Raw genomic sequence first — 25,233 nt, forward strand, 5'->3', positions numbered from 1 at the left:
AAACCCGAAAGTACTGGAATGGGTTACTTCCGGGTTTCGCGCATGCGCAGAAGCGCTAAATCGCGCTTTGCGCATAAGCGACGGATTGCAACCCGCGCATGTGCAGACGTGCCGCTACAGGCTGCGAATGTGCATCCCACACGGATCACGTTCACAACCCGAACGTCCACTGTAATAACGATGGTGGTTTTTCCACAGCCTCCAGGCCCTGCGCAAGGAGAAGTCCCGAAACGCCGCACGCTCTCGCCGGGGCAAGGAGAACTTTGAGTTCTATGAACTGGCCAAGATGTTGCCGCTGCCCGGAGCCATCACCAGCCAGCTGGACAAAGCCTCCATCGTCCGGCTCACCATCAGTTACCTCAAGATGCGAGACTTTGCCAACCACGGAGACCCGCCCTGGAGCCTGCGGGCAGAAGGGGCTTCCCCGCCTGGCAAAGGTGGGTGGCAAATGCGCGTGGAATTGTCCATGGGCCATGAGGGACGGCGCCTTGGTTTGTTTTTTTTAGATGTAAGAGTGGCAATGACCACCGCTGCCTCTGGAAGGAAGCTGGAGCCCAAGGTTTTGGGCTCCCCCTTGTTTAGATCCTAAGAAGTTGCCCCCTAGCAGGGCAAAAGGCATCGAGGGCTGCCATACGTCAAGAATTTCTCAGACATAGCTGGGTTTTGGCCCTCATAAACAGCGTCCCAGGTGGAATTCGCTGAAACGTAAGGGAAAATCTGGGTTTTTGGCGAATCTCCTTAAAAATTGCTCAAAGCTTCAGCAACAACTTTGGCAAAACAACAACAAAGCTCAACAACTTGTGTGTTTGTGTATATGTGTATACACACACACACTGCTTTTTTCCTAAAAAAATGTTTAAGGGTACTCTCATTTTCCTACCCATATTGAAATATTGCCCCTCAGTGAGGCCCAACTTATATTCACAAAATGTTTAGGGGTATGCGTCGTCCCCCCAGAAAACAAGCAGTGTGCGTGTGTGTGTGTATAATTTTTTTTATTAAGTTTTGTTTTACAATTTAAAATATTTATTTTACATCCATAAGATACCAGTGACTCCCCTTCTTCTCTTTCCACGGTTCATTTTACAAATAATAAATCCCTGCATATTTTACAAAAAAACTATACCGTTCAGTGTTCCATTATTGCATCCATCAAAACTTGTTTGCACTGTTGAATTTATCTCAATGCTGCCAGCCCTCAACAACTTTTGGCTCCAGATTTTCACTGTTTGGAATATGGCAACCCTATAGTACAGTCTGCTTTGACTGGCAGTGACTCTCTGGGACCACTGGCTAGAGGAAGGTCTTTTCCATCACCTGCTACCTGAGATCCCTTTACCTGGAAATTGAACCTGTGTTCTTCTGCATGCTCTGCGGCTGAGTTGTGGTTCCTCCCCTCCTGCCAGTCTCTCGCAAGACCGGCGTCCTTGGCGCCCCCTTTGCATGACACAGTTAAATCTCGTCTCCCCCATAGCCTGTTCATTTCCACCCCCTCGTCCTCCTCTCCTCCCCGTATCCCTAATTCCTCGCAGAAAAGGCCAGGGCGCCGTTTCATTCCAACACACCCATGCGCTCACGCACGCACCGCACAAAGGCGCTTGCCCAGATAAAATAGCATTGATTAGCCATGCAATAAATCACCATTTAAATAATGCCGCTTCAAAGTGTGTAATTAAATAAATTAACTGCCTTGGAAGAATACAGGCTTGCAGCAATTTCTGATTACTATCATTACCCGCGGGGTAATTATCAGCCAAATAACGAGTGTTCCATGAAATAGGGATAAACATCTGCCTATTGTTTGGAGAGGCTTGGGCGAGGTGCTGTCCGTTTCTCCCCCTCTTCCTGCACCCCCTTTGCCTCTGCCCCCCCTCCTCAAAAAGCAAATTCCAGCACTGAGAAAGGAGCACTTTGCTGTTGAGCCGAACTCTGCACCCCACCCCTAGGCACCCTGTTTGCAAGAGGAGCCAAAATCTCTCCAGAGTGAATTCTGTTAATGATCAGCTAGGGAAAATGAGCGCCGAGAACTTTATAAAACTATGGAAGGGCTTTTCCCCTATTGTTATGCTGCAGCTGTGTCCTGGAAGAGGGTTTAAAAATAGAGAGTGGTGTTGGAGGGCCAAAGCGGGGTCAGAACAGAGAATTAGAATGCCCGAGTGCTTAATTTATGGGCAGAGTGTGCTGCGTGAGTTAGCTTTTTACAATGAGGACTAGTGGCGTAGTAAGTGGAAAGCAGTGTGGAAATTGATTTTGGGGCCCTGAACTGTGGGGAGGGTAATACTAGTAGCTGGGAGTGGCAGCTTTCATCCAGTGAAATTGGATTCAGGGTGGGCAGAAGGAAATATTGGTCACACAACAATGCACAATTAACTTGTGGAACTCACTGCTTCAAGATGTGGGTGATGAGCACTATATTAGATGCCATTTTTATTTTCAAAGGTTTAGGCTAATTCTTTTAAGAGGGAAAGTCTATAGCTCCATGGAGCCTCCAGCCTTGGGAATAGCATATCTCTGAATATCAGGTGTTGGATTCACAATGGAGAGCTGTTGCCTTCACGCCTTGCCTGGGGAACCTGTGTCCACCCCAGGGATGTTGCTAGACTAGAACTCGCACCAGCACCAGCCAGCGCGGCTGGGAGTTAGAGCCCAACATTGCATTGAAGGGGGTTAGACTAGACTCTCAGGTCCCTTCCAACAGTACGGTTCTGTAATTCTAACATAACTGTTACAGGTTCCTTTTTTCTGGAACTTTGGGTGCAACTCAGCTTGCAAAAAAGGGGTTAAGACAGGTAGAGTTTGGGACCTCCAGATCCCCAGATCATCTCTGTTTCTTTAACCTCTTGCACTGACCTGTCTGTCTGATGTTAGATTGATACCTCTTAGGTTGCATCCTGTTTTACAACTTCCTCCTCCTCCAGCTTCTCTAAGAATTGACCAAACAGTTTGACTTGGGCATTTCCACCAAGCAAAAACTAATTAATATGATTTAATTAATTAATCAGATCTGGCGAGAGGGGTGGGGAGGTGGAGTGGGAAATCTGTTTTTAAAGCAGGCACTTAACAAAAACTGCAGCTTCCTTTTTCCAAGGTACTGCCGGCTGCTACAGTATCATAGGAACATAACAAGGTGCCTTATACAGAGTTAGACCTCTAGCTCAGTATTCTCTGCAGCAACTCTCCAGGGTTTCAGGAAAGCGCAAATGTCCCGTTTGCCCCTGTCCCTGGGAGCATTGTGTCTCTCTGAACCTCAGTGTTCCCCAGCTGTAAAATGGGACTTCATGCTTACCAGTGTTTGCAGAACTTTCCCATTTCATAAAACCGAATCTCACGGCCACTTTCTTTCTCACCTGCAAAACATAAATATTAATTGGTTCTTTGATGCAAATCTGCTGGCAGGTTTTCTAATTTTCTGCAAGGATCTCTGATCTTAGTCACTTGGGTGAAGATCCATCCTGGCTACAGGACACCCAAATATTTAGACTTATGAGGGGCCAGGGAGGAAGGGTAATGGGTTCGACTCCTGCTCCCTGAGTCAGCCATTTTGTGCTTGGTCCGCCCCCCCCCCCCATTATTTTGTACTTCACTTGGCTGTGATTGGCGGGTGCTAACCCAATACATTTTGCTGCCTGAGGTGGAGCAGAAAACATACCCCGCAAGTGTCCCAAGAAAAAACAGGACATTCCGTTTTCTCATGCGAGAGCATGGCTGCCCTTTAGAGTGCTGTGATTTTGCACTGAGATCTCACAGGAAGACGTGGGGGTGTGCAGAAAATGGCCCGTCCCATTTTCTGCTTCTCCTACTCAAATTGCAAATTGATGTACAGTGGTACCTTGGGTTAAGTACTTAATTCGTTCCGGAGGTCCGTACTTAACCTGAAACTGTTCTTAACTTGAGGTACCACTTTAGCTAATGGGGCCTCCTGCTGCCGCCACTGCACGATTTCTGTTCTCATCCTGAAGCAAAGTTCTTAACCTGAAGCACTATTTCTGGATTAGCGGAGTGTGTAACCTGAAGCGTATGTAACCTGAAGCGTATGCAACCTGAGGTACCACTGTATTTTTCGCTCCATAAGACGCACCTATTTTTTAGAGGAGGAAAGGGGGAAAGGCCTGTTTTTGGGGTAATCAGCACACAGTTGTGCAGCTTCTTTTGCAAAGGGGAAAAACCCTTTTTTTGAGGATCAGCTCAAAGTTGTTGAGCTTACTTTGCAAAGGGAAAAAAATCCTGTTTTTATGGGGTTCGACTCACAGTTCTGTAGCTTCGTTAGGACAGGAAAGGGAGCCATTTCTACAATTTCCAGACAGAAAATCAGCCAGTCACACGTCGCTGGGGAAACAAACGGCCTCTGTCTGCAGAACATTCACCAATGGAGGCCGGGGCAAGGAGGCAGGGCCAGAAAGGGAGCCAGCGATCGACCACACATTCGCTCCATAAGACGCACAGACATTCCCCCTTACTTTTTAGGAGGAAAAAAGTGCGTCTTATGGAGCGAAAAATACAGTAAATTAAGGCTGGCTGAGTTACTTTGACACTTGAGGTAGAAAAATTGCCCGAGTACCTTATCCTGGGAGTGAAAATGCCAGAACAGTTAGTTGCATAACGATTTGCAGCCACGCCATACATTTAACACGCTATGATTCCACATTAAACAGTTGTGGCTTCCCCCCAGAGCAACCTGGGAGCTGTAGTTTGCGAAGGGTGCTGAAAGTTGCTAGCAGACCCCGCTGGTCCTCTCACAGAGCTGCAATTCCCAGAATGATTTAACGATTGATCCTTCTTCCCAGGGAATTCTGGGAATTTTAGTTCTGGGAAGGGAATGGTGGTGGTGGGGTCTCCCCACAGCACCGTTAAAAAACTACAGTTCCCAGAATTCTTTGCAGGCAGCCTTGGTAGAACAGTACAGTGGTACCTCAGGTTAACTACTTACCGTATTTTTCGCCCCATAGGACGCACCGGCCCATAGGACGCATCATGTTTTTTGGGGGGAAATAAAGGGGAAAAATTTTATTTCCCCCCCAGGCGCTTGTGGGGCCGGCAGCGGGGGGAAGCGCTCTTCTCCCCGCCGCCCGCCTTCAGCTCAGGTCCGGGAGCTTGCGGGGCTGGCAGCGGGGTCTCCCCGCCGCCAGCCTCCAAACTACTTCGGGAGCCAGCGGGATGGCGGCGTTCCGCCTCCCTCTGTCCCCCGACCTTGTGGGGCTGGCGCTGGGGCTCTCCTGAAGCCTAGAGAGCGAGAGGGGTCGGTGCGCACTGACCCCTCTCGCTCTCGAGGCTTCAGCGAAAGACTGCATTCGCCTCATAGGACGCACACACATTTCCCCTTCATTTTTGGAGGGGAAAAAGTGCGTCCTATAGGGCGAAAAATACGGTAATTTGTTCCGGAGGTCCGTTCTTAACCTGAAACTGTTCTTAACCTGAAGCACCACTTTAGCTAATGGGGCCTCCTTCTGCCGCCGCGCCGCCGGAGCACGATTTCTGTTCTCATCCTGAAGCAAAGTTCTATTTCTGGGTTAGCGGAGTCTGTAACCTGAAGCGTATGTAACCTCAAGCGTATGTAACCCAAGGTACCACTGTACTTAAAATCTATGGTGCAGACATGCCTGGAATTTGACTGCCTGAGGTGAGTGCCTCCCTCTGCCTTATAATTGTGCTGGTTCTGAGTGGACCTTGGAGTTTTAGAGGAAGAAAAAGAACGAAGGCCCCGGAACGCTGAATTTCACCCGTCCTCAAATAACAACCCATAAAACTCTTAACCACCTGCAAATGTCGCCTCTGGGCAGAAGCAACTAGAACCCAGGAATCCTGACTTGCAGCACCTTGCCTGACGGGCAAATTATTCGCTCTCTCTTCTCCCCCCCCCCAACAACCCTCATCCGCAAAAGAAGCTGTTGGCCAGCGATTTCCCCTGTACTAATTACCATCTTTGACCCGGGGCCAATTTCCTAATCAATCGCATTAGCGCAATTAGCAGCAGTTTTTAATGCCGCCAGCAAAGATCTTCCCGGGGCTTAGCCAGGGAAAAATATTAAGGTCATGTTGATTAATCAATCAGCGGTTTATTAAAACATCTGGAGGGAGACCAATTGTTTAAATTGGCCCTAATTTGACAAGTAAAATGGAGCCTGGTTTTTCAGTTCTCTTCCCCCCCCCGCCCCCAGTCACCCAGTGTGGAAGAAATGGGATGAAGGAAGGGGTGTGGGGGGCAGCAAGCATAAAAGTGAATTTGCTTAGGGTTATTTTATGGGGTCTTGAGTGTTTGCAGTGCTCTGCAGAGTTCAAAGGGGACACGTTCTTGCCGCCTAGTTGCTTACGTTCTAAAATTTGACATGGGGGAAATGAGAGAGGGAAGCCAGGAGGGTTTGGAAGTTCTGCTTTAATATTTCTTGTAAACCCCTGGAGGTCTTACTACGATCCGGAGGTATGTGGGTTTTGCAAAATAAATAAAAAGAGTGTCCTTCATAGCTGTCAACTTTCAGATTTGAAAATAAGGGATCAGCAGCCTCACCTGTCTACGGCAGGGGTCTGCAACCTTTAAGACAAAAAGAGCCACTTGGACCCGTTTCCGAAGAAAAAAAACCTGGGAGCTGCAAAACTCGTCATTATAAAAATAACTTTTTTGTCACTTTTTATCATTTCTTTGTTTGACCCCTCAGAATTACTCCTCCTCATAGAAATAAACGTTAAATTAACAAGTTACCTTTTTTGTGTGTGTGTTCTTCACTCCCCTTCAAAACAGTGACCAGCGTACATGCCCCCTTTCAATGCAGTGACCAGCATACATGTCCCTTACAATGTAGCGGGCGGGCGGGAAGGTGACGTCGGGACGGTGCGTGACTAACGCACGTAGCGCCCCATGTGACGTCACAGCCAGTACAGCGCCCGCCACAGTGGGGAGTGTCAGGGCACACAATGCGCCTCCTCCTGCTAGTATCCGCCCCGAAGCCGCGCCAAAGGTGTAAAAGAGCCACATGCAGCTCCGGAGCCGCGGGTTGCAGACCCCTGGTCTACGGGATGGCTAACAATCTGGGATAGCAGCGGGAAGCAGCGGGAAACGGTGCTGGAATAAGGGAATTTCCCGCAAAAAAAGGGAAGGTTGACAGCTATGAGCTCCTTCCTTGTCCCTCGCGAGAGATCAGGCTCCGAATCAAAGTTTGCCCCGTCTAGGTGACAGAGTCGTGGAGCATCACCAAACACGAGGCTGCCCTTGAAGGCACAGACAGGAAAATCATTCTGATTTATCCAGAATGCAGCCTGCAGGATATTTTGTTCGGAGCAAGCAGGTCACATCACATTAGGCCAGTTCTCAACCAGCTGCCCTGTCGCCAGTTCAGTTTCTGGGTTTAGTTCAAGGAGCTCCCTTTCAACCGTTAACGCCCTGCCTAAAAGGAGCTGTAGTTTGCAAAGGGTGCCGAGAGTTGTTAGGAGCTGCAGTTCCCAGAGGGAAGAGGGATTCAACCCCTCTGGGAATTGTAGCTCTGGGAGAGGGGAATGGGTGTGTGTGTGTTTCCCAACACCTCTCAGCACCCTTAATTAACTATAGTAGTACCTTGGTTCTCAAACGCCTTGGTACTCAAACAACTTGGAACCGAAGCACTGCAAACCCGGAAGTGAGTGTTCCGGTTTGCGAACCTTTTTCGGAAGCCGAACTTGCTCCGTTTTGAGTGTTAGGCTTCCGATTTGAGTGCCACACATCCGTTTTAAGTGTTACGCTGAGGTCTGTGTGTTTTTGCTGTTAATTTCGCGTTTTTGTTTTTGCGGCTCTTTTTTGTTTTGTTTCTGCGACTGTGTGGGACACGGTTCAGCTACTGATTGATTGATTGACTGCAGCACATTGTTTATTGCTTCCATCTTATGGATCAATGGTCTCGTTAGATAGTAAAATCCATGTTAAATTGCTATTTTGGGGGGTTGTTTTTAAAAGTGGTGGAACAGATTAATCCATTTGCATTACTTTCTATGGGAAAACGTGCCTTGGTTTTGGAACGCTTTGGTTTTGGAACGGACTTTTGGAACGGATTAAGTTTGTGAACCAAGGTACCGCTGTACAGGTCCCATAATTCTTTGGGGGGGGGGAGCTGTGGCTGTTTAGAGTGGAATCATAGTGCTTTAACATTTGTGGTGCAAACGTAGCCAGAGAGACTGTCCTGAGCAGCAGCCCCTGACAGATGACACCCAAGGGAATGCGGCCCCTGATGGAAGCAAAAATTCCTGCCTCTGATCGGTGTACACAATGGGTGTCTCGTGCACAGAATCAAAAAAGAGAGACACAATCTAAGAGCCCAGCCAAGGGCATCATTTAGTTGCCTATCCTTATGTTCAAAGCTTTTCCGATTGTTATCTGTGTTTCAGTCACGATAGTTTCATAGAATTATAGATTTTGAAGGGGACCTAAAGGGTCATCCAGTCCAACCCCCTGCAGTGCATGTACATAAATTTGTTTTTTGAACGGTCTTGCAGATTTCAGCTCCTGTTTTGTCTACAGCTCCTTTTGCACACCATTAGCGATCTCTTTCATTAAGCCCTTCGCGAATTTTCCAAATGAATGAGCACGTAAGGGGGAGACGGGTTTGACAGCTTAAAAAATGTTTATTTCTTCCTTGCAATGGGGAAAGTTTCGCCTGTACTTTGCCTGAATGTGGGTCAGAGGATCGGGAGCTGGAGAAAGCTGGCCTTGGCTGGCCCAGTTTTGCCTGCTGGTGGCCGGCTCCCTGTTCTTAAATCGTTGCATTTTGCAGTTCCACCCTGCATTCTTATTTTCGTCATGCATTCTCATTTTAATAGCACCATCGCTGCATGCATGACAATGCGCCCGGCAGTGCGAACGGAGAGAGAGCCCTTTCCCAGAAGAGCTTATAACAGAAAGAGTTGGGGAAGGAGGGGAGAGGCGAAAGAACACAACAGCTGAATATGGGCAGATCCAGTGGGGCTGCTGTTTGACAGCCCATGCAGCTGGCCTCTCTACCCAGCCACCCAGGGGCATTTTCCCCACCTTCTCCCTCTGCCTGTATTGGTGAAGGGCTGCGTCTCACTGACAGGACACCTGCTTTGCATACAGAAGGTCATTGGCAGCGTCTCCAGGCAGGGCTGGGAAACGTCCCCTGCCTGAAACCATGGAGAGCGGCTTCTGCCAGTCATTGCGGGCAACACTGAGGTCTGTGGAAGCAGCTCCCTGCGTTTCCATTTCCCATCACCCTATTTTTCGCTCTATAAGACGCACCAGACCACAAGATGCACCTAGTTTTTGGAGGAGGAAACGAGAAAAAAAATATTATGAATCCCAGAAGCCAGAACAGCCAGAGGGATTGCTGCGTAGCGAAAGCAGCAATCCCTCTTGCTATTCTGGCTTTTGGGATAGCTGCGCAGCCTGCATTCGCTCCACAAGACGCACACACATTTCCCCTTACTTTCTAGGAGGGAAAAGGTGAGTCTTATACAGCAAAAAATACGGTACCTCCCATGGGTGCGACTTTTCCTTCTCAAGCGTTGCTGCCCTCGGTCACATTCTGGATAGGGCGGTGGGAGTGTCTGTGCTCTAAAAGAGGATTGGACAAATTCACAAGAGGGTAATAATTATAGTAATAGTAATAAAAATAAAAATAAAATAAATATTTATATCCCACCGAAACCGGGCTCAGAGCGGCCAACAACAATAAAAGCAACACAGTTCACATAAAATCACAATCAATCAATTGTAATGCATTCTAAAATCAATTCATTCTAAAATCAATTCAGAATCAAATTAATGGCAACCATTGGGCTAGAGTTCTGTGAGGATTACCAAGGGAAGGGGTCAAACTGCTCCTTGGCCAAAGGCCTGGTGGAACAGCTCTGTCTTGCAGGCCCTGTGGAAAGATGTCAAGTCCCGCAGGGCCCTAGTCTCTTGTGACAGTGAGTTCCACCAGATTGGGGCCACGGCCGAAAAAGCCCTGGCTCTGGTTGAGGCCAGCCTAACCTCCTTGTGGCCTGGGACCTTCAGGATGTTTTTATTTGAAGACCGTAAGTTCCTCTGTGGGACATACCAGGAGAGGCGGTCCCGTGGGTACGTGGGTCCTAGGCAGTATAGGGCTTTAAAGGTTAAAACCAGCACCTTAAACCTGATCCTGTACTCCACTGGGAGCCAGTTCAGCTGGTATAGCACTGGGTGAATGTGATCCTGCGGCAAGGACCCCGTAAGGAGTCTCGCCGCGGCATTCTGTAAGGCTGTCAGCGAGGCTCTGCTTCCACAGTTGGAGGCGGCAAAGCTTCTGAACACCAGTCGCTGGAAACCATAGGAGTAGAGAGTTGGTCTTGCTTGTGTGCTTCCCATGGGAAGCATCTCTTTGGCCACTGTGGGAACAGGATGCTGGCCTGGAAGGGCTATTGGCCGGATCCAGCAGGTTCTCCTGATTATCTCAGACAGATTTTCCCCAGCAAGGTGCTTCTTACGTCCTTGCTCTCTTCCCCAGTAAGCAGACCACGGCCGCGGGTGTGAGAGACAGACAGAGAGAGATGGATGGACCTGGGTGCGTGACGATTTAGGCACCCGGCGTTTGCCATCAAGTCCCTTGGCTGCACGCCCTGTCCTCTCGCTTCTCAGTGGGTACCGAATCGCCCTCAGCCTGGCGGAGAGCCAGGGGCCAGCCCCAGACTCAGTTGCTGAAGCCCAGCCTTACCACGACTCCTGTCTCTTCCACCCCCAACCAGCCCGGTGGAGGGAGGGAGGTGGAAGAATGTCTGATGCCTCAATTTCCCCCCTTGCAAAAGTGACTCGCCCACGCTTGGCCTCCATCCATGGTTGTGCCACCCCCGGGCCACTCAATCTAATTGACCCAGATTGCCTTGCGCTGGCTGGATGTGTGGAGTCCCCCTTGTCCCCGGCTGGTATTTGAGTCAGCAGAAGACGGGGTACATTTGGCTTGCAATGTAGGAGCAAGAGAACAGGCGAGGGCTGGCTGGAGTGCGGATGATGGGAACAAAGTGAGCATAAGTTTAGCGCCACCTGTCTTGACCTAATGCCCCCTTCTTCTTCTTTTATACATTTTTATTGGTTTTTTAACATATCATTTCCAACAGTCATATAACATAACTTCTTATCTTATACAATGTTTTAGACTTCCATCAACACCTCTGATGATTTTTCGTTCTTATCACTTATTCTGCATTTCTTAATTTCTCTTAATACTCTTAATTGTTATTAACTAATAATTCCCTCACAGTCTTTCTTGCAATATTTCAAATCCTCCTCCTTACAAAACTTCTTGCAGTCCTACTAGCGTAATCTGTTCATTACAATTACTTTTCAAATAGTTCATATATTTCCTCCAGTCTTCTAAGAATCTCTGATCCCGCAGGTTTCGAATCCTTCCTGTTAATTTATCTAATTCTGCATAGTCCATCAATTTCATCCTCCATTCTGCTTTCATCGGTAATTCTTCTTGCTTCCGTTTTTGTGCCTAATGCCCCCTTCTTGTGCTGCTGGTGTTGGTGGCTGGCGACTGCGATGCCTTATTTTAATCCTGGTCATCCTCTAAGGAGCTTGGACAACTTTGTTCTTATATCCTCACAACAACCCTGCCATGTTGGCTAAGGTGAGAGACAAGTGACTGGCGCAAGGGCATGCAGTGAGCTTCACAACTGAGGACAGATTTGAACTCAGGTCTCTCCAGTACTAATCGGGCGCTCTGTCCACGACACGGTGCTGTCCCTGGCTTGGCGTGTTTCTCTGCAAAAGATTCACACTGCAGCTTCTCTCCTTCTCAATATTAGGTCCCCACCTGCCAAATGGGGCATATGGACTTACCTGGCCAGGCTGTTGTAAGGTTTGCTGAGGATGCATGAAAAAGGTTCCACAGCTGTGTATAAAGACTAAGCAAGGGCTTACGACTTTGCATCTGGTCTTCCCTGGAGATGTTGTTGTTGTTGTTGTTGTTGTTTAGTCATTTAGTCGTGCCCGACTCTTCGTGACCCCCTGGACCAGAGCATCCCAGGCACTCCTGTCTTCCACTGCCTCCCGCAGTTTGGTCAGACTCATGCTGGTAGCTTCCAGAACACTGTCCCACCATCTCGCCCTCTGTCGTCCCCTTCTCCTTGTGCCCTCCATCTTTCCCAACATCAGGGTCTTTTCCAGGGAGTCTTCTCTTCTCATGAGGTGGCCAAAGTCTTGGAGCCTCAGCTTCACGATCTGTCATTCCAGTGAGCACTCAGGGCTGATTTCCTTCAGAATGGAGAGGTTTGATCTTCTTGCAGTCCATGGGACTCTCAAGAGTCTCCTCCAGCACCATAATTCAAAATATTCCTGGAGATATTTTCCAGTAATTCCCTGGAGGCATTTTCTACAGCGAGGGCCAGAGTTCCAGGATCTTTTGGCCAGGCGGTGCAGAATATTATTCCCTCCTTTCTTCCCCCTACTGTCGCCCTCCCACCTCCAAATTATGAGGCATCGGTTAGACCCCTTCCCAGCTAACTTTGCCAGCAAGGAGCCAAGAGACGAGTTTGCTCTTTGCCTTTCAGCTGCAGCTAATTCTCCCGCTGCTCCGACTGCGCAAAAGGGGGTTTGCAGCTGCTCAGCCGTAATCCGCCGCGATTCCACTGGCTTTATTCTCCCACATAATTACACTCTTGGGGGAAGAATTCAGTGATTGCTCCAGCTCTGGACGACTCTCTTTTTTCTGACTCCAATAATCCCGCCAGATTTTGACATTAACCCCCTCGTGGATTCTGCTGCTTCTTCTTTTTTGAAAGGGGCAGGGAACGCTTTCCCCCTCCTTACACTTTTGCCGGAAGAAGGGAGACTCCACTGGATTAGGAAAGGATAATATTCCGTGCCCTCCAAAATTTTAGGAGGTTATAGTAGTGTGTGCAGGATTCGGCCTGCAGGCACTCTCCGTTTTTCTGGGTCTGTTGTTTGCAACAAAAGATGCTCTCAGCCCTCACGGGTACAGTGGTACCTCGGGTTACAGACGCTTCAGGTTACAGACTCCGCTAACCCAGAAATAGTACCTCAGGTTAAGAACTTTGCTTCAGGATGAGAACAGAAATTGTGCGGCGGCAGCGGGAGGCCCCATTAGCTAAAGTGGTACCTCAGGTTATGAACAGTTTCAGGTTAAGAACGGACCTCCAGAACGAATTAAGTTCTTAACCCGAGGTACAACTGTACGTGGTTCTCCACCCTCCCCATTTCATCCTGTGAGGGAGGTTAGGCTGAGAGACACTGACTGGCCCAAGGTCACCCAGTGAGCTACATGGCCGAGTGGGGATTTGAACCCTGCTCTGCCAGGTCCTAGTCCAGGGGTCCACAGACTTTTCCAGGGAGAAAAGTACCACTTTTACAAGGAGGCAGCTGACCTCTGAAAACTGAGGGGTAGGAGCTGAGCAGGTTTTAAAGTAATCAAGGATGGATTTGGGGCCTTGCTTCTCTAGAGAGCCAGAGTAGTGTAGTGGTTAAGAGCGGTAGACTCGTAATCTGGTGAACCAGGTTCGCGTCTCTGCTTCTCCACCTGCAGCTGCTGGGTGACCTTGGGCCAGTCACACTTCTTTGAAATCTCTCAGCCCCACTCACCTCACAGAGTGTTTGTTGTGGGGGAGGAAGGGAAAGGAGAATGTTAGCCGCTTTGAGACTCCTTCAGGTAGTGATAAAGTGGGATATCAAATCCAAACTCTTCTTCCCCACCCGCAAGTAGAATAAATCATGCCAGATGAATAGTAATGGGAGCAAATGTGATATATACATGTGATATACATGGATATTGGTCTTACACTGAATCAGACCATCTGGCTCAGTATTGTGTGCAGTGAGCGGCAGCTGTTCTCCAGTGGTTCAGGCAGTGGTGTCTCCCAGTCCTATGTAGAGATGCTGCTGCATTTGAACCCGAGGCATTCCGCATGCAAGCTTCTACCACCGAAATCCAACCCTTCCCCACAGGAGTTCCAGCTTGGCCCCTCGACTGTGGGTGCCCGGGGGCCGTGGGTGCCATGTAACATGCATGACCCTGGCACCAAAATTTGTGGGTGCCCGGCCCCTTCATGGGGAATTTTGTGGGTGCTCTGAGCCCCAGGGAGGCGGCACCTGTGCTTCCCCATTTGAAATTGAAAAGCTACTTGATTATAGCTGGGACCTCCAGAGCAGGCACAGGCAGACTTGGCCCGCCAGATGTTTTGGGACAACAACTCCCATGATCCCTAGCTAAGAGGACCAGTGGTCAGGGATGATGGGAATTGTAGTCCCCAAAAATTTCTGGAGGGCTGAGTTTGCCTGTGGCTGCTCCAGACTGTGGCCTGGCATAGAATGAGGTCCATTTCTGAGCCAAGAAAGCTTAACTTTTGGAAAAGGAGGGGAAGGGTAAGTGACTTCTTTTTCTCAAGAAGGGCATTTTTTTTTAAAAAAAATTCTGGTCCTCAAAACAGGTGTTCCCTTAATTTTTCAGATTTCATTTTTTCATCCATGAGAGCTTTTATGAGGATTGCTGAGCAGAGTTTGCCCATCAGTACAAATGAGAAAATATATGCAGATGTGCCTAATTTTTACAGAGTGCAAAAATTAGTTTTGGCTTTACACAGATTGTGCTCCCCCCCCCCCCAAACCCTCGCAGTTTAGATAGCAGTGTAACCCAGAATGGTAGTAAGGAACTGGCAAAAATCTACCATGGATTAAAAGCAGTGTCAATCAGGATATGATGGAGATCCGATGTGGGTCAAAGCAACAACTGCTTAACAATATTTTGGCAGCTTGAGTGGAGTTTGGAAGGCGGGGCCTCTTAATTTTGTTGGTTTTTTTTTCTGGTTTCCACCTTGAATCTGGTGATCTTTAGCTTCTTCAGAATCCGTGGCTTCTTAAACATACCGCTCTTTTGAAGCAAGCTCCTTGTCCCCGTGGGGGCATGAAAGCCTCCACTAAGTCAGGGGGTTAAGAGCTCTCAGTTTGTTTCTGAGCCCAATTTTAAGTGTTGGTGCTGACCTTTAAAGCTCTAAAAGGCCTTGGCTCAGTTACTCTCATCGTTCAGCCCGGACACTGAGCTCCAGCTCCAAGGGCCTTCTGGTGGTTCCATGCTGTGAGAAGTGAAGTTACAGGGAACCAGGTAGAGGGCCTTCTTGGTGGTGGCACCCTCCCTGTGGAACACCCTCCCATCAGATGACAAGGAGATAAACAACTACCTGACTTGTATAAGACATCTGAAGGCTGCCCTGTCTAGGGAAGTTGTTAATGTTCAATGTTTTATTGTCTTTTTATATCTGTTGGAAGCTGCCCAGAGCAGCTGGAACAACCCAATCAGATGAGTAGAGTACTGTTGTTGTTGTTGTTGTTGTTGTTGGCGGCGGCCTCCAGTCAGGTTCCACTATCCCTACACCAACTGCTACTCCTGAGTTACCTTTCCTCTTGATGCCAGAGGAACGATCTTGCAAAATATTTGCTTTGATTTAGTTAGCACAGCCGTCCTGCTACTTCCATCTGCAGTAGCTTCCTTAAGAAAACTCTTGGGTTTTGTAACAGGAGGGAATCCATTCTTAAAATTGTTTGTGTGTTTTCTAATCAGCCTGTTGGAGAACTGGATTCACTATATACTTTTCTCTCTGATTGGGCCTGCCCTTTGCCATAAGGTCCCAGGGTGGGTTGCAACAAGGTGAAAACACAATATTTAAATCGGAGGAAACAATTTACAATCAGAAGGTGGGGGGAAATTATATCTCGGGTGTCAAAGGCCGGTGCGGTGAGATGGAAATAACAAATTCAAATAAGCAGCTGCAGAAGGTAACAAATGGAACAGGAGTTTCCAGCTACCCCTTGTTTAAGAACTCAAATGAAACAGTTTTAACGCATATGGGATGGGAGATGCCTCTTGTGAGGTGACTCAACAGCTTGGGTGCCACCACTAAAGAGGTCCCGTCCCTGGTACCTGCCTGCCTGACCTGCAAAAGCAAGAGCAGGGCCTTTGGTGATCTCAGAAAGCGGGTGGGCTCATATGAGAAAGGAGGCGTCTGTTTGCTTATTTATTTTTTATTAAATTTGTTAGTTGCTTTGTCTTTGCCAGGGCAAACCAAAGCAGCAAACAAACAAACAATTTTTTTTTAAAAAACCACTTAGATGCTTTAAAGGCAAAAGGAAATAGAAATAGCATAAAAACATCCACTTCTAAAAGGCCACAGATAGTCGAAGGCCAAAGGCCTGGATATAAAGGAAGGTTTTTGCCTGGCCCTTTAAAAAAAATGTAATGAAGGTACCAGGCAAACCTCCCTAGGGAGAGCATTCCACAGATAGGGAGCCACTGCAGAAAAGTCCCCGTTCTTGTGTTGCTGCCTTCCTGATCTCTCGTGGAGGGGGCACACAAGGAAGGGCGTCAGATGATGACCGCAGGGTCTGGGTCAGTTCATAGGGGGAGGGGCGGTCCTTGAGGTGTTGGGGTCCTGAGCCGTTCTATACGTCAAAACCAGCACTTTGAATTGGGCCTGGAAACTAATTGGTGGAGCTCAGCAAATAGAGACTCGGCTTCTAAATGGCTGCGGGGCAGGAATCTGGCTGCCTTAGAAGAACCCTTTACTCTGGTTCCCTTAGAACAGGGGCTCCGGGGCGGATACTAGCAAGGGGAGGAGGCGCATTGTGCGCCCCAACACTCCCCACTGTGGCGGGTGCTGTACTGGCTGTGACGTCGCATGGGGGCGGTGTGTGCGTTAGTCACGCACCGTCCCGACGTCACCTTCCCGCCCGCCCGTTACATTGTAAGGGGCATGTACGCTGGTCACTGTTTTGAAGGTTAGTGAAGAGCACACACCCCAAAAAAAGGTAACTTGTTAATTTAACGTTTATTTCTATGAGGAGGAGTAATTCTGAGGGGTCAAACAAAGAAATAATAAAAAAGTGACAAAAAAGTTATTTTTATAATGACGAGTTTTGCGGCTCCCAGGTTTTTTTTCTTTGGATACGGGTCCAAGGGGCTCTTTTTGTCTTAAAGGTTGCAGACCCCTGCCTTAGAACAACCCTTTACTCCTGATAAGGAAAATTTCGGGTTGAGAGACTACTCAACAGCCTGGCTCGCCGGGATACAGGTCCCCCACGGGTCCATGCGGTCAGTAAAAGAAGGAAATTCCAGCCAAGTACCGTATTTTTCGCTCCGTAAGATGCACCTGACCATAAGATGCAACTAGTTTTTAGAGGAGGAAAACAAGAAAAAATAATATTTGGAACGAAACAGTGGATGTATGATTTTTGTGGTTCATGCTGTGGCCACAGACATGTGATTTGACAGTGAGTTTGGGGTAGCCCAATGCAAAAATCCTGAGAATCCATGTGGATCCGTGCTTTGTAACCACGTTTTTGCACCATTGCATGATTTGCTTTTCGCCCCTGGGCAATTCGGCTCCAGGGACCACACATTCGCGCCATAAGACGCATAGACATTTCCCCTTACTTTTTAGGAAGAAAAAAGTGCGACTTATGGAGCGAAAAATACGGTAACTTGGAGCAAAACAGCAGTCAGTAGACTTATATCCTTTATTGTTGCGCAACAGGTTCAAACTTCCCACAATATCCCAGAATACAGTTCGTACAGCATCATTGATACATCATCCTTTGTGTCCTCATGCTTGAGGGATTATGGCAGGAGGTGGCAGGGGGAAGAGTCCTTTTTCCAAGGGCAAAATGGCGTTGGAATGGAGGAACTTGGCAAAGGGGTTGATTTCATATGATTTATAAAGCTAGGTATCTTCCCTGAGCTGTCAAGTCAGAAGGATAGATTCAGGCATAATATTTGTAACATTTAACATCTTTAAATATGCGCCCTGCCCTGTAATTTCTGTCACACTCCCCTCCATAGAAGTTAATGGAGACCGTTCTCTCCTGCGTGCCATTTGCTCCCCTGAAAGTCAGCAAAAAGTCCAGGATGTGAACAGGCAGGCCTTGCGCTGCTAGGTCTTAGGCATAGCAAAATAAATTCATTGAAATAGAGTTTCCTCCTGCCGTGGAATGGAGGGAGGGGAAAAATAACATGTTTTAAGAGATTAAGAACCATTGTTCAGTGGAGGGTGAAATATTATGATTATTGCACGTTGACAGGACAAAATTACTGTGTGGATTGCGGTTGTGATGGTGCTTGAATGTGCTGTCCACCCCCCCATCCCCCCCATCTTCCTCCCCCGCTGTGGGCCTCGTTTTCGCACAATGCACACCGCGGAATCAGTTCTTCGGTTGCTGTTTTCGTTCAGGTGCGGCTGTAGGCTGCCTTTGGGCTGCTGCTGCACTAACACTGGAGCACATGGGCGCTGCATTGAATTCCTTAATTTATTTGGAAAAAAGTAAGTTCCTAGGCCTCAGTGTGGCCACATGGAGATTTAGGAAAGTCGGCTCTGTCTTTAACCCTCTTCCCCCCAACAAACTCGGAAGCTGCGAAAGGGAAGGGGGAAATAGAACCCCCAAAGGCAGGGCAAGAATTTAGGACCGAGATAAAGCTCAGATATGAGGAACCTGTGGCTATCCACAGATATGGCTGGATTCTGTCACCCCCGAGACCTGGTTGGGCTGATGGGCCTGGAGACCAACACTAGGCCAATCATTCTCACAACAGCCCTGAAAGGTGGTGGTGTTGTTTAGTCGTTTAGTCGTGTCCGACTCTTCGTGACCCCCTGGACCAGAGCGCGCCAGGCACTCCTGTCTTCCACTGCCTCCCGCAGTTGGGTCAAACTCATGCTGGTAGCTTCGAGAACAGTATTCCAATATTATTATTATTATCTTGCAGTTTCCTGTAGCTGGTTGTTGTTGTTTAGTTGTTTAGTCGTGTCCGACTCTTTGTGACCCCCTGGACCAGAGCGCGACAGGCACTCCTGTCTTCCACTGCCTCCCGCAGTTGGGTCAAACTCATGCTGGTAGCTTTGAGAACACTATCCAACCATCTCGCCCTCTGTCGTCCACTTCTCCTTGTGCCCTCCATCTTTCCCATCATCAGGGTCTTTTCCAGGGAGTCTTCTTTCCATCTTTCCATCTCCATCTTTCCCATCATCAGGGTCTTTTCCAGGGAGTTTGCAGGGCAGCAGTTGAAGAAGGAGCAAAAAGGGTTTTCTTGTGTATGTGTTTCTTTGTGGCTGATTAGCTGTTTTCCCTGTGTAAAGGTCAGAGGGGGCAGGGTTTCTGTTGAGGCAGGGGATTAGCTGTGGGAGGAGCTTATCAGAGTTTGCAGGGCAGCGGCGCGCGCAGTTATACCCATCTTTTAGATTTAGGGGAGCTAGTCTCAAACGTTTGTTGGGGGAGACCTAGGTTTTTTTTGTGGGGGAAGTTATTTGTACTGTCTTCAAGCTTTTTATGATGGAGGACCTCTGTAGCCACCCCCAACGACACGATCTCAAGATGGAAGGGGGGGGAACAGCTGCAGTCGCCTGCGATTCCTGCGCAATGTTTGCCATCTTGCCAAAGGTTGCAGGCAGCTTTACCTGCAGCAATTGCATGTTGATTGCCCTTTTAAAAGACAAAGTCCAGCAACTGGAGGAACGTGTAGCTACGCTCCAAAGAATTAGAGAGCTGGAGCTCTTCTTGGAAGCAACAGAGCACACCGTCCCCACCAAGGAGGAGACAGGGGACTCCCCTGAGAAGGAGGCTAGTTCACCAACACAGGAGCCAGATATATGGAGAAACGTGACTCAAAGAAGTAGGAGTCCCAGGGTTCACTCTGATTGTTTAGAAATACACAATCGCTTTGAGGTCCTCTCCCCTAGCATGGAAGACGGAGAGCAGACTCCATTTGAGGATCTCTCCCTCATTACAGTCAATCAGGTATATGAAGACGAGCAGCAAAGTCAGTCCTCAGGGAATGTGCAGGCAACCCTGGAACGGACAGCTCACGGAAGAACCCCGACCAAACCCAAGAGGAGGCGTGTAGTGGTGATAGGGGATTCCCTACTGAGGGGAACAGAAGCAGTGATCTGTGGGCCTGACAAGATGTCTCGGGAAGTGTGCTGTCTCCCCGGGGCTAAGATCCAAGATGTAACTGAACGACTGCAAGGAATCATAAAACCCACTGACAATTACCCCTTCCTCTTGGTTCATGTGGGAACCAATGACACTGCAAGCAATAGCCTCCAGAAGATCAAAAGAGACTACGAGGCTCTCGGCAGGAAATTGAAGCAACTAAATGCACAAATTGTCATCTCGTCTGTCCTCCCAGTTGAACGACGTGGCCCAGGGAGAGAGGGGAAAATAGTGGAAGTGAACAGCTGGCTTCGCAAATGGTGTAAACAGGAACGGTTTGGATTCTTAGATCACGGACTGCAGTTTCTTGAAGATGGACTTCTGGCAAGTGATGGGCTGCACCTCACAACGGTTGGGAGAAATGTTTTTGCCCTAAATCTCAGAAACCTCATCAGGAGGGCTTTAAACTGACTAATGCGGGGGAGGGAGACAGTGCTCCTGAAGGTAGGAGTTTATCAATTAATGAAGATGATCATCCAGATGTCATAGACCAAATGGAGCAAACAGCACGCGGACCTAGTGGTGGGAGGAAAAAATCCTTAAATAAGAGACACGGGGGAATGATTAATGGACTTCAATGTCTGTACACTAATGCGCAAAGCATGGGAAATAAACAAGATGAGCTTGAGCTCTTGGTACAGCAAACTAAATATGACATAATAGGCATCACTGAAACCTGGTGGGATAAGTCCCACGATTGGAATGTAATAATGGGGGGATACAATCTATTTCAGAGAAACAGACCAGACAAGAAAGGAGGAGGAGTGGCGTTATATGTCAAGGATGTGTATACCTGTGAAGAGATCCAAGATTTAGAACCTCAAAGCCAAAGTGAGAGCATTTGGGTCAAAATTAAGGGAGAGAAGAATAACAGAGACCTCATTGTGGGAGTTTACTATAGATCCCCAAGCCAAACGGAGGACATAGATGATGCCTTCCTGGAACAGATGGCCAAGCATGCAAAAGGAAGGGAGATAGTAGTAATGGGGGACTTCAATTATCCGGATATTTGTTGGACGTCAAACTCAGCCAAGAGCATAAGGTCAAACAGATTCCTCACTGGCCTTGCAGACAACTTCATTGTCCAGAAAGTGGGAGAAGCAACAAGAGGAACAGCCATTTTAGATCTGGTCCTAACCAATGTTGATGATCTGGTTAGTGGGGTAGAAGTGGAAGGATCATTAGGTGCGAGTGATCATGCTCTTCTAAAGTTTACTATACAGCGGAAAGGAGCAGCCAAGCATACTAGGACTCAATTTCTTGACTTTAAGAAAGCCGACTTCATAAAACTTAGGGAAGTGCTGTGTGAGATCCCATGGACAGCAATACTAAAAGGAAAGGGAGTTCATGATGGCTGGGAGTTTGTTAAGAGGGAGATAGTAAAAGCACAACGTCAGGCAATACCAATGAGACGGAAACATGGAAGGTGCCTAAAGAAGCCAGGGTGGCTATCTAAAGAACTTTTAACTGAATTAAGATTAAAAAAGGATGTGTACAAAAAATGGAAAAGGGGGGAAACCACCAAAGAGGAATTCAAACAAATAGCCAGCACGTGTAGACACAAAGTCAGAAAAGCTAAAGCACAGAATGAACTCAGGCTTGCTAGAGAGGTTAAAAGCAACAAAAAAGGCTTTTATGGGTATGTTCGTAGCAAAAGGAAGAACAAAGAAACAGTGGGGTCACTCAGAGGAGAAGATGGTGAAATGCAAACAGGGGACACAGAAAGGGCTGAACTCCTCAATGCCTTCTTTGCCTCAGTCTTCTCCGATAAAGAAAACAATGCCCGACCTGAAGAATTTGGAGCAAATGATTCAGCAAAGGAAACACAGCCCAGAATAACTAAGGAGATAGTACAAGAATATTTGGCTAGTTTAGATGTATTCAAGTCTCCAGGGCCAGATGAACTGCATCCAAGAGTATTAAAAGAACTGGCAGATGTGATCTCAGAACCACTGGCAGTCATCTTTGAGAATTCCTGGAGAACAGGCGAAGTCCCGGCAGACTGGAGGAGGGCAAATGTTGTCCCTATTTTCAAAAAGGGGAAAAGAGAGGACCCAAATAATTACCGCCCAGTCAGTCTGACATCAATACCAGGGAAGATTCTGGAGCAGATCATTAAGCAAACAGTCTGTGAGCACCTAGAAAGGAATGCTGTGATCACCAATAGTCAGCATGGATTTCTGAAAAATAAGTCATGTCAGACTAACCTGATCTCGTTTTTTGACAGAATTACAAGCCTGGTAGATGAAGGGAATGCAGTGGATGTAGCCTACCTTGATTTCAGCAAGGCATTTGACAAGGTGCCCCATGATATTCTTGTAAAGAAGCTGGTAAAATGTGGTCTTGACTATGCTACCACTCAGTGGATTTGTAACTGGCTGACTGACCGAACCCAAAGGGTGCTCATCAATGGTTCCTCTTCATCCTGGAGAAGAGTGACTAGTGGGGTGCCACAGGGTTCTGTCTTGGGCCCGGTCTTATTTAACATCTTTATCAACGACTTGGATGATGGACTCAAGGGCATCCTGATCAAATTTGCAGATGACACCAAACTGGGAGGGGTGGCTAACACCCCAGAGGACAGGATCACACTTCAAAACGACCTTGACAAATTAGAGAACTGGGCCAAAACAAACAAGATGAATTTTAACAGGGAGAAATGTAAAGTAATGCACTTGGGCAAAAAAAATGAGAGGCACAAATACAAGATGGGGGACACCTGGCTTGAGAGCAGTACATGTGAAAAGGATCTAGGAGTCTTGGTTGACCACAAACTTGACATGAGCCAACAGTGTGACGCGGCAGCTAAAAAAGCCAATGCAATTCTGGGATGCATCAATAGGAGTATAGCATCTAGATCAAGGGAAGTAATAGTGCCACTGTATTCTGCTCTGGTCAGACCTCACCTGGAGTACTGTGTCCAGTTCTGGGCACCACAGTTCAAGAAGGACACTGACAAACTGGAACGTGTCCAGAGGAGGGCAACCAAAATGGTCAAAGGCCTGGAAACGATGCCTTATGAGGAACGGCTAAGGGAGCTGGGCATGTTTAGCCTGGAGAAGAGGAGGTTAAGGGGTGATATGATAGCCATGTTCAAATATATAAAAGGATGTCACATAGAGGAGGGGGAAAGGTTGTTTTCTGCTGCTCCAGAGAAGCGGACACGGAGCAATGGATCCAAACTACAAGAAAGAAGATTCCACCTAAACATTAGGAAGAACTTCCTGACAGTAATAGCTGTTCGACAGTGGAATTTGCTGCCAAGGAGTGTGGTGGAGTCTCCTACTTTGGAGGTCTTTAAGCAGAGGCTTGACAACCATATGTCAGGAGTGCTCTGATGGTGTTTCCTGCTTGGCAGGGGGTTTGACTCGATGGCCCTTGTGGTCTCTTCCAACTCTATGATTCTATGATTCTCTTCTCATGAGGTGGCCAAAGGATTGGAGTCTCAGCTTCAGGATCTGTCCTTCCAGTGAGCACTCAGGGCTGATTTCCTTCAGAACGGAGAGGTTTGATCTTCTTGCAGTCCATGGGACTCTCAAGAGTCTCCTCCAGCACCAGAATTCAAAAGCACCCATTCTTTAGGCTTGTATTATTCTTAGAAGCCCCATTCAGCAGCTGGGGAAAGAGGGGGATGAGACTGACAGGAATCGGTGCCTAAGGCTGCCTCAGTTCTAGACTGAGTGGGAGCCCACCCAAAATTTATCCAATTTGCATTTTTCGCCTCAGTTCTCATGCGGTCGAACTTTGCCTGGGCTGCGCTTGCTCAGAACTCCCTTGAGAGCTTCCTTGATACCCTTCCTTGATGCTCCTCCATCTAACCAAACTCCCCACACATAGTAAGCTAGCATGTCAGGGGGAAAGCCAGGATTGAATATCCCTCTCTGTCAGGGGTTACTTTTCTGTATTCAGGGGAGCTGGTTACTTGAAGGAGTATTCTGTTGTCTGTTCCTTGCTGCCTGAGAAACAGTATGGATTGATGACCTTGGTGAGGACGAGGTTTACATCGCTGTCCTGGATTCAAATCTAGCAAGAGCCACAAACTCCCTGGGGGCTTTTAGGCTAAGTCACTCCTAAGGTAAAGGGACCCCTGACCACTAGGTCCAGTCGTGACCGACTCTGGGGTTGCAGCGCTCATCTCGCTTTATTGGCCAAGAGAGCCGGCGTACAGCTTCCGGGTCATGTGGTCAGCATGACTAAGCTGCTTCTGGCGAAGCAGAGCAGTGTACGAAAATGCTGTTTACCTTCCCACCGGAGTGGTACCTATTTATCTACTTGCACTGGTGTGCTTTCGAACTGCTAGGTTGGCAGGAGCAGGGACCGAGCAACGGGAGCTCACCCCGTTGCGGGGATTCTCCGTGCCAACCTTCTGATCGGCAAGCCCTAGACTCTGTGGTTTAACCCACAGTACCACCCGCGTCCCAAGTCACTCCTAGGCCTTTGTTATTCTCTGTCTGTGAAATGGGCACATGAATGACCCATCTCTCGGGTGTCTAAAATTCCCTAGAAATAATAATTGGAAATGTCAAGTCCCTTTCTCTACTCATCCCTTATCCAACATGTTTTGCAAAAGGAATAAAAATTTTGCAGATCATTCCAGATTGCTTAATTCTGATTGCAGAATTTGGTTGTTCACAGAATTTGCAGATAATCTGATGTCGTGGTCTTCAGCTGGTCCAAGTGTGAGACCCACCTCTGAATTCCAACTTAATAATAATAATAATAATAATAATAATAATAATAAATTATTTATATCCCGCCCTCCCCAGCCAAAGCCGGGCTCAGGGCGGCTAACAACAATGGACCCATTTTCACTTTTGATGTTTAATAATGCTAATAAGGCACATTATTAATCCTAAAATGGCCATTCACGTGGCAATGCACGCAGAGCTGCATTTGCATTACTGCCAAATGAAAACCAGTGATTTTTACACTTGATCTTAACCAAAAGACTAAGATGCCGTTGAAAACCAGTGGTTTTTAAGAAGGCTGACGATTTAAGTGGGATACTTGAGCAAGTTTGTGCTTCCAGATTTTGTTATGGTTTTTTTTGGGGGGGGGAGTTATTAGAAAGACTAACTCACAACTAATTTCCTACGGCTAAACTGGGTTTTTTTAAGTGGCAGCAGATGAGAGATTGCTTCACTTGCCAATTCTGGGTATTATTTACTAACCGAAATCCCAAACTTGGGTAGCATTAGTTGCTGAAATTGTACTTTTAAGCTTGTGTCACAACTGAGTTCAAAGAATTGTTTTTGCATCCTGTATCTTAATTCCAGTGAATCTGGGCCCACATATATTATGGGGGAAACAGC

The 25,233-nt window shown here is 47.7% G+C and overlaps 1 protein-coding gene across 5 annotated transcripts in view; it reads left to right on the forward strand.

Annotated features, from left to right (window-relative positions):
* NPAS1 (neuronal PAS domain protein 1) overlaps nt 1–25,233 on the forward strand; it is a 114,397-nt gene that overhangs the window by 16,610 nt on the left and 72,554 nt on the right. For all 5 annotated transcript variants that reach the window (XM_082231022.1, XM_082231023.1, XM_082231024.1 and 2 more), the window contains one exon: nt 199–437. In XM_082231022.1, coding sequence (XP_082087148.1) covers nt 199–437 — 239 coding nt within the window. The remainder of the gene's footprint in view (nt 1–198; nt 438–25,233) is intronic.

Source organism: Podarcis vaucheri, assembly GCF_965113315.1.
Source record: "Podarcis vaucheri genome assembly, chromosome: 7".
NCBI lineage: Eukaryota > Metazoa > Chordata > Lepidosauria > Squamata > Lacertidae > Podarcis > Podarcis vaucheri.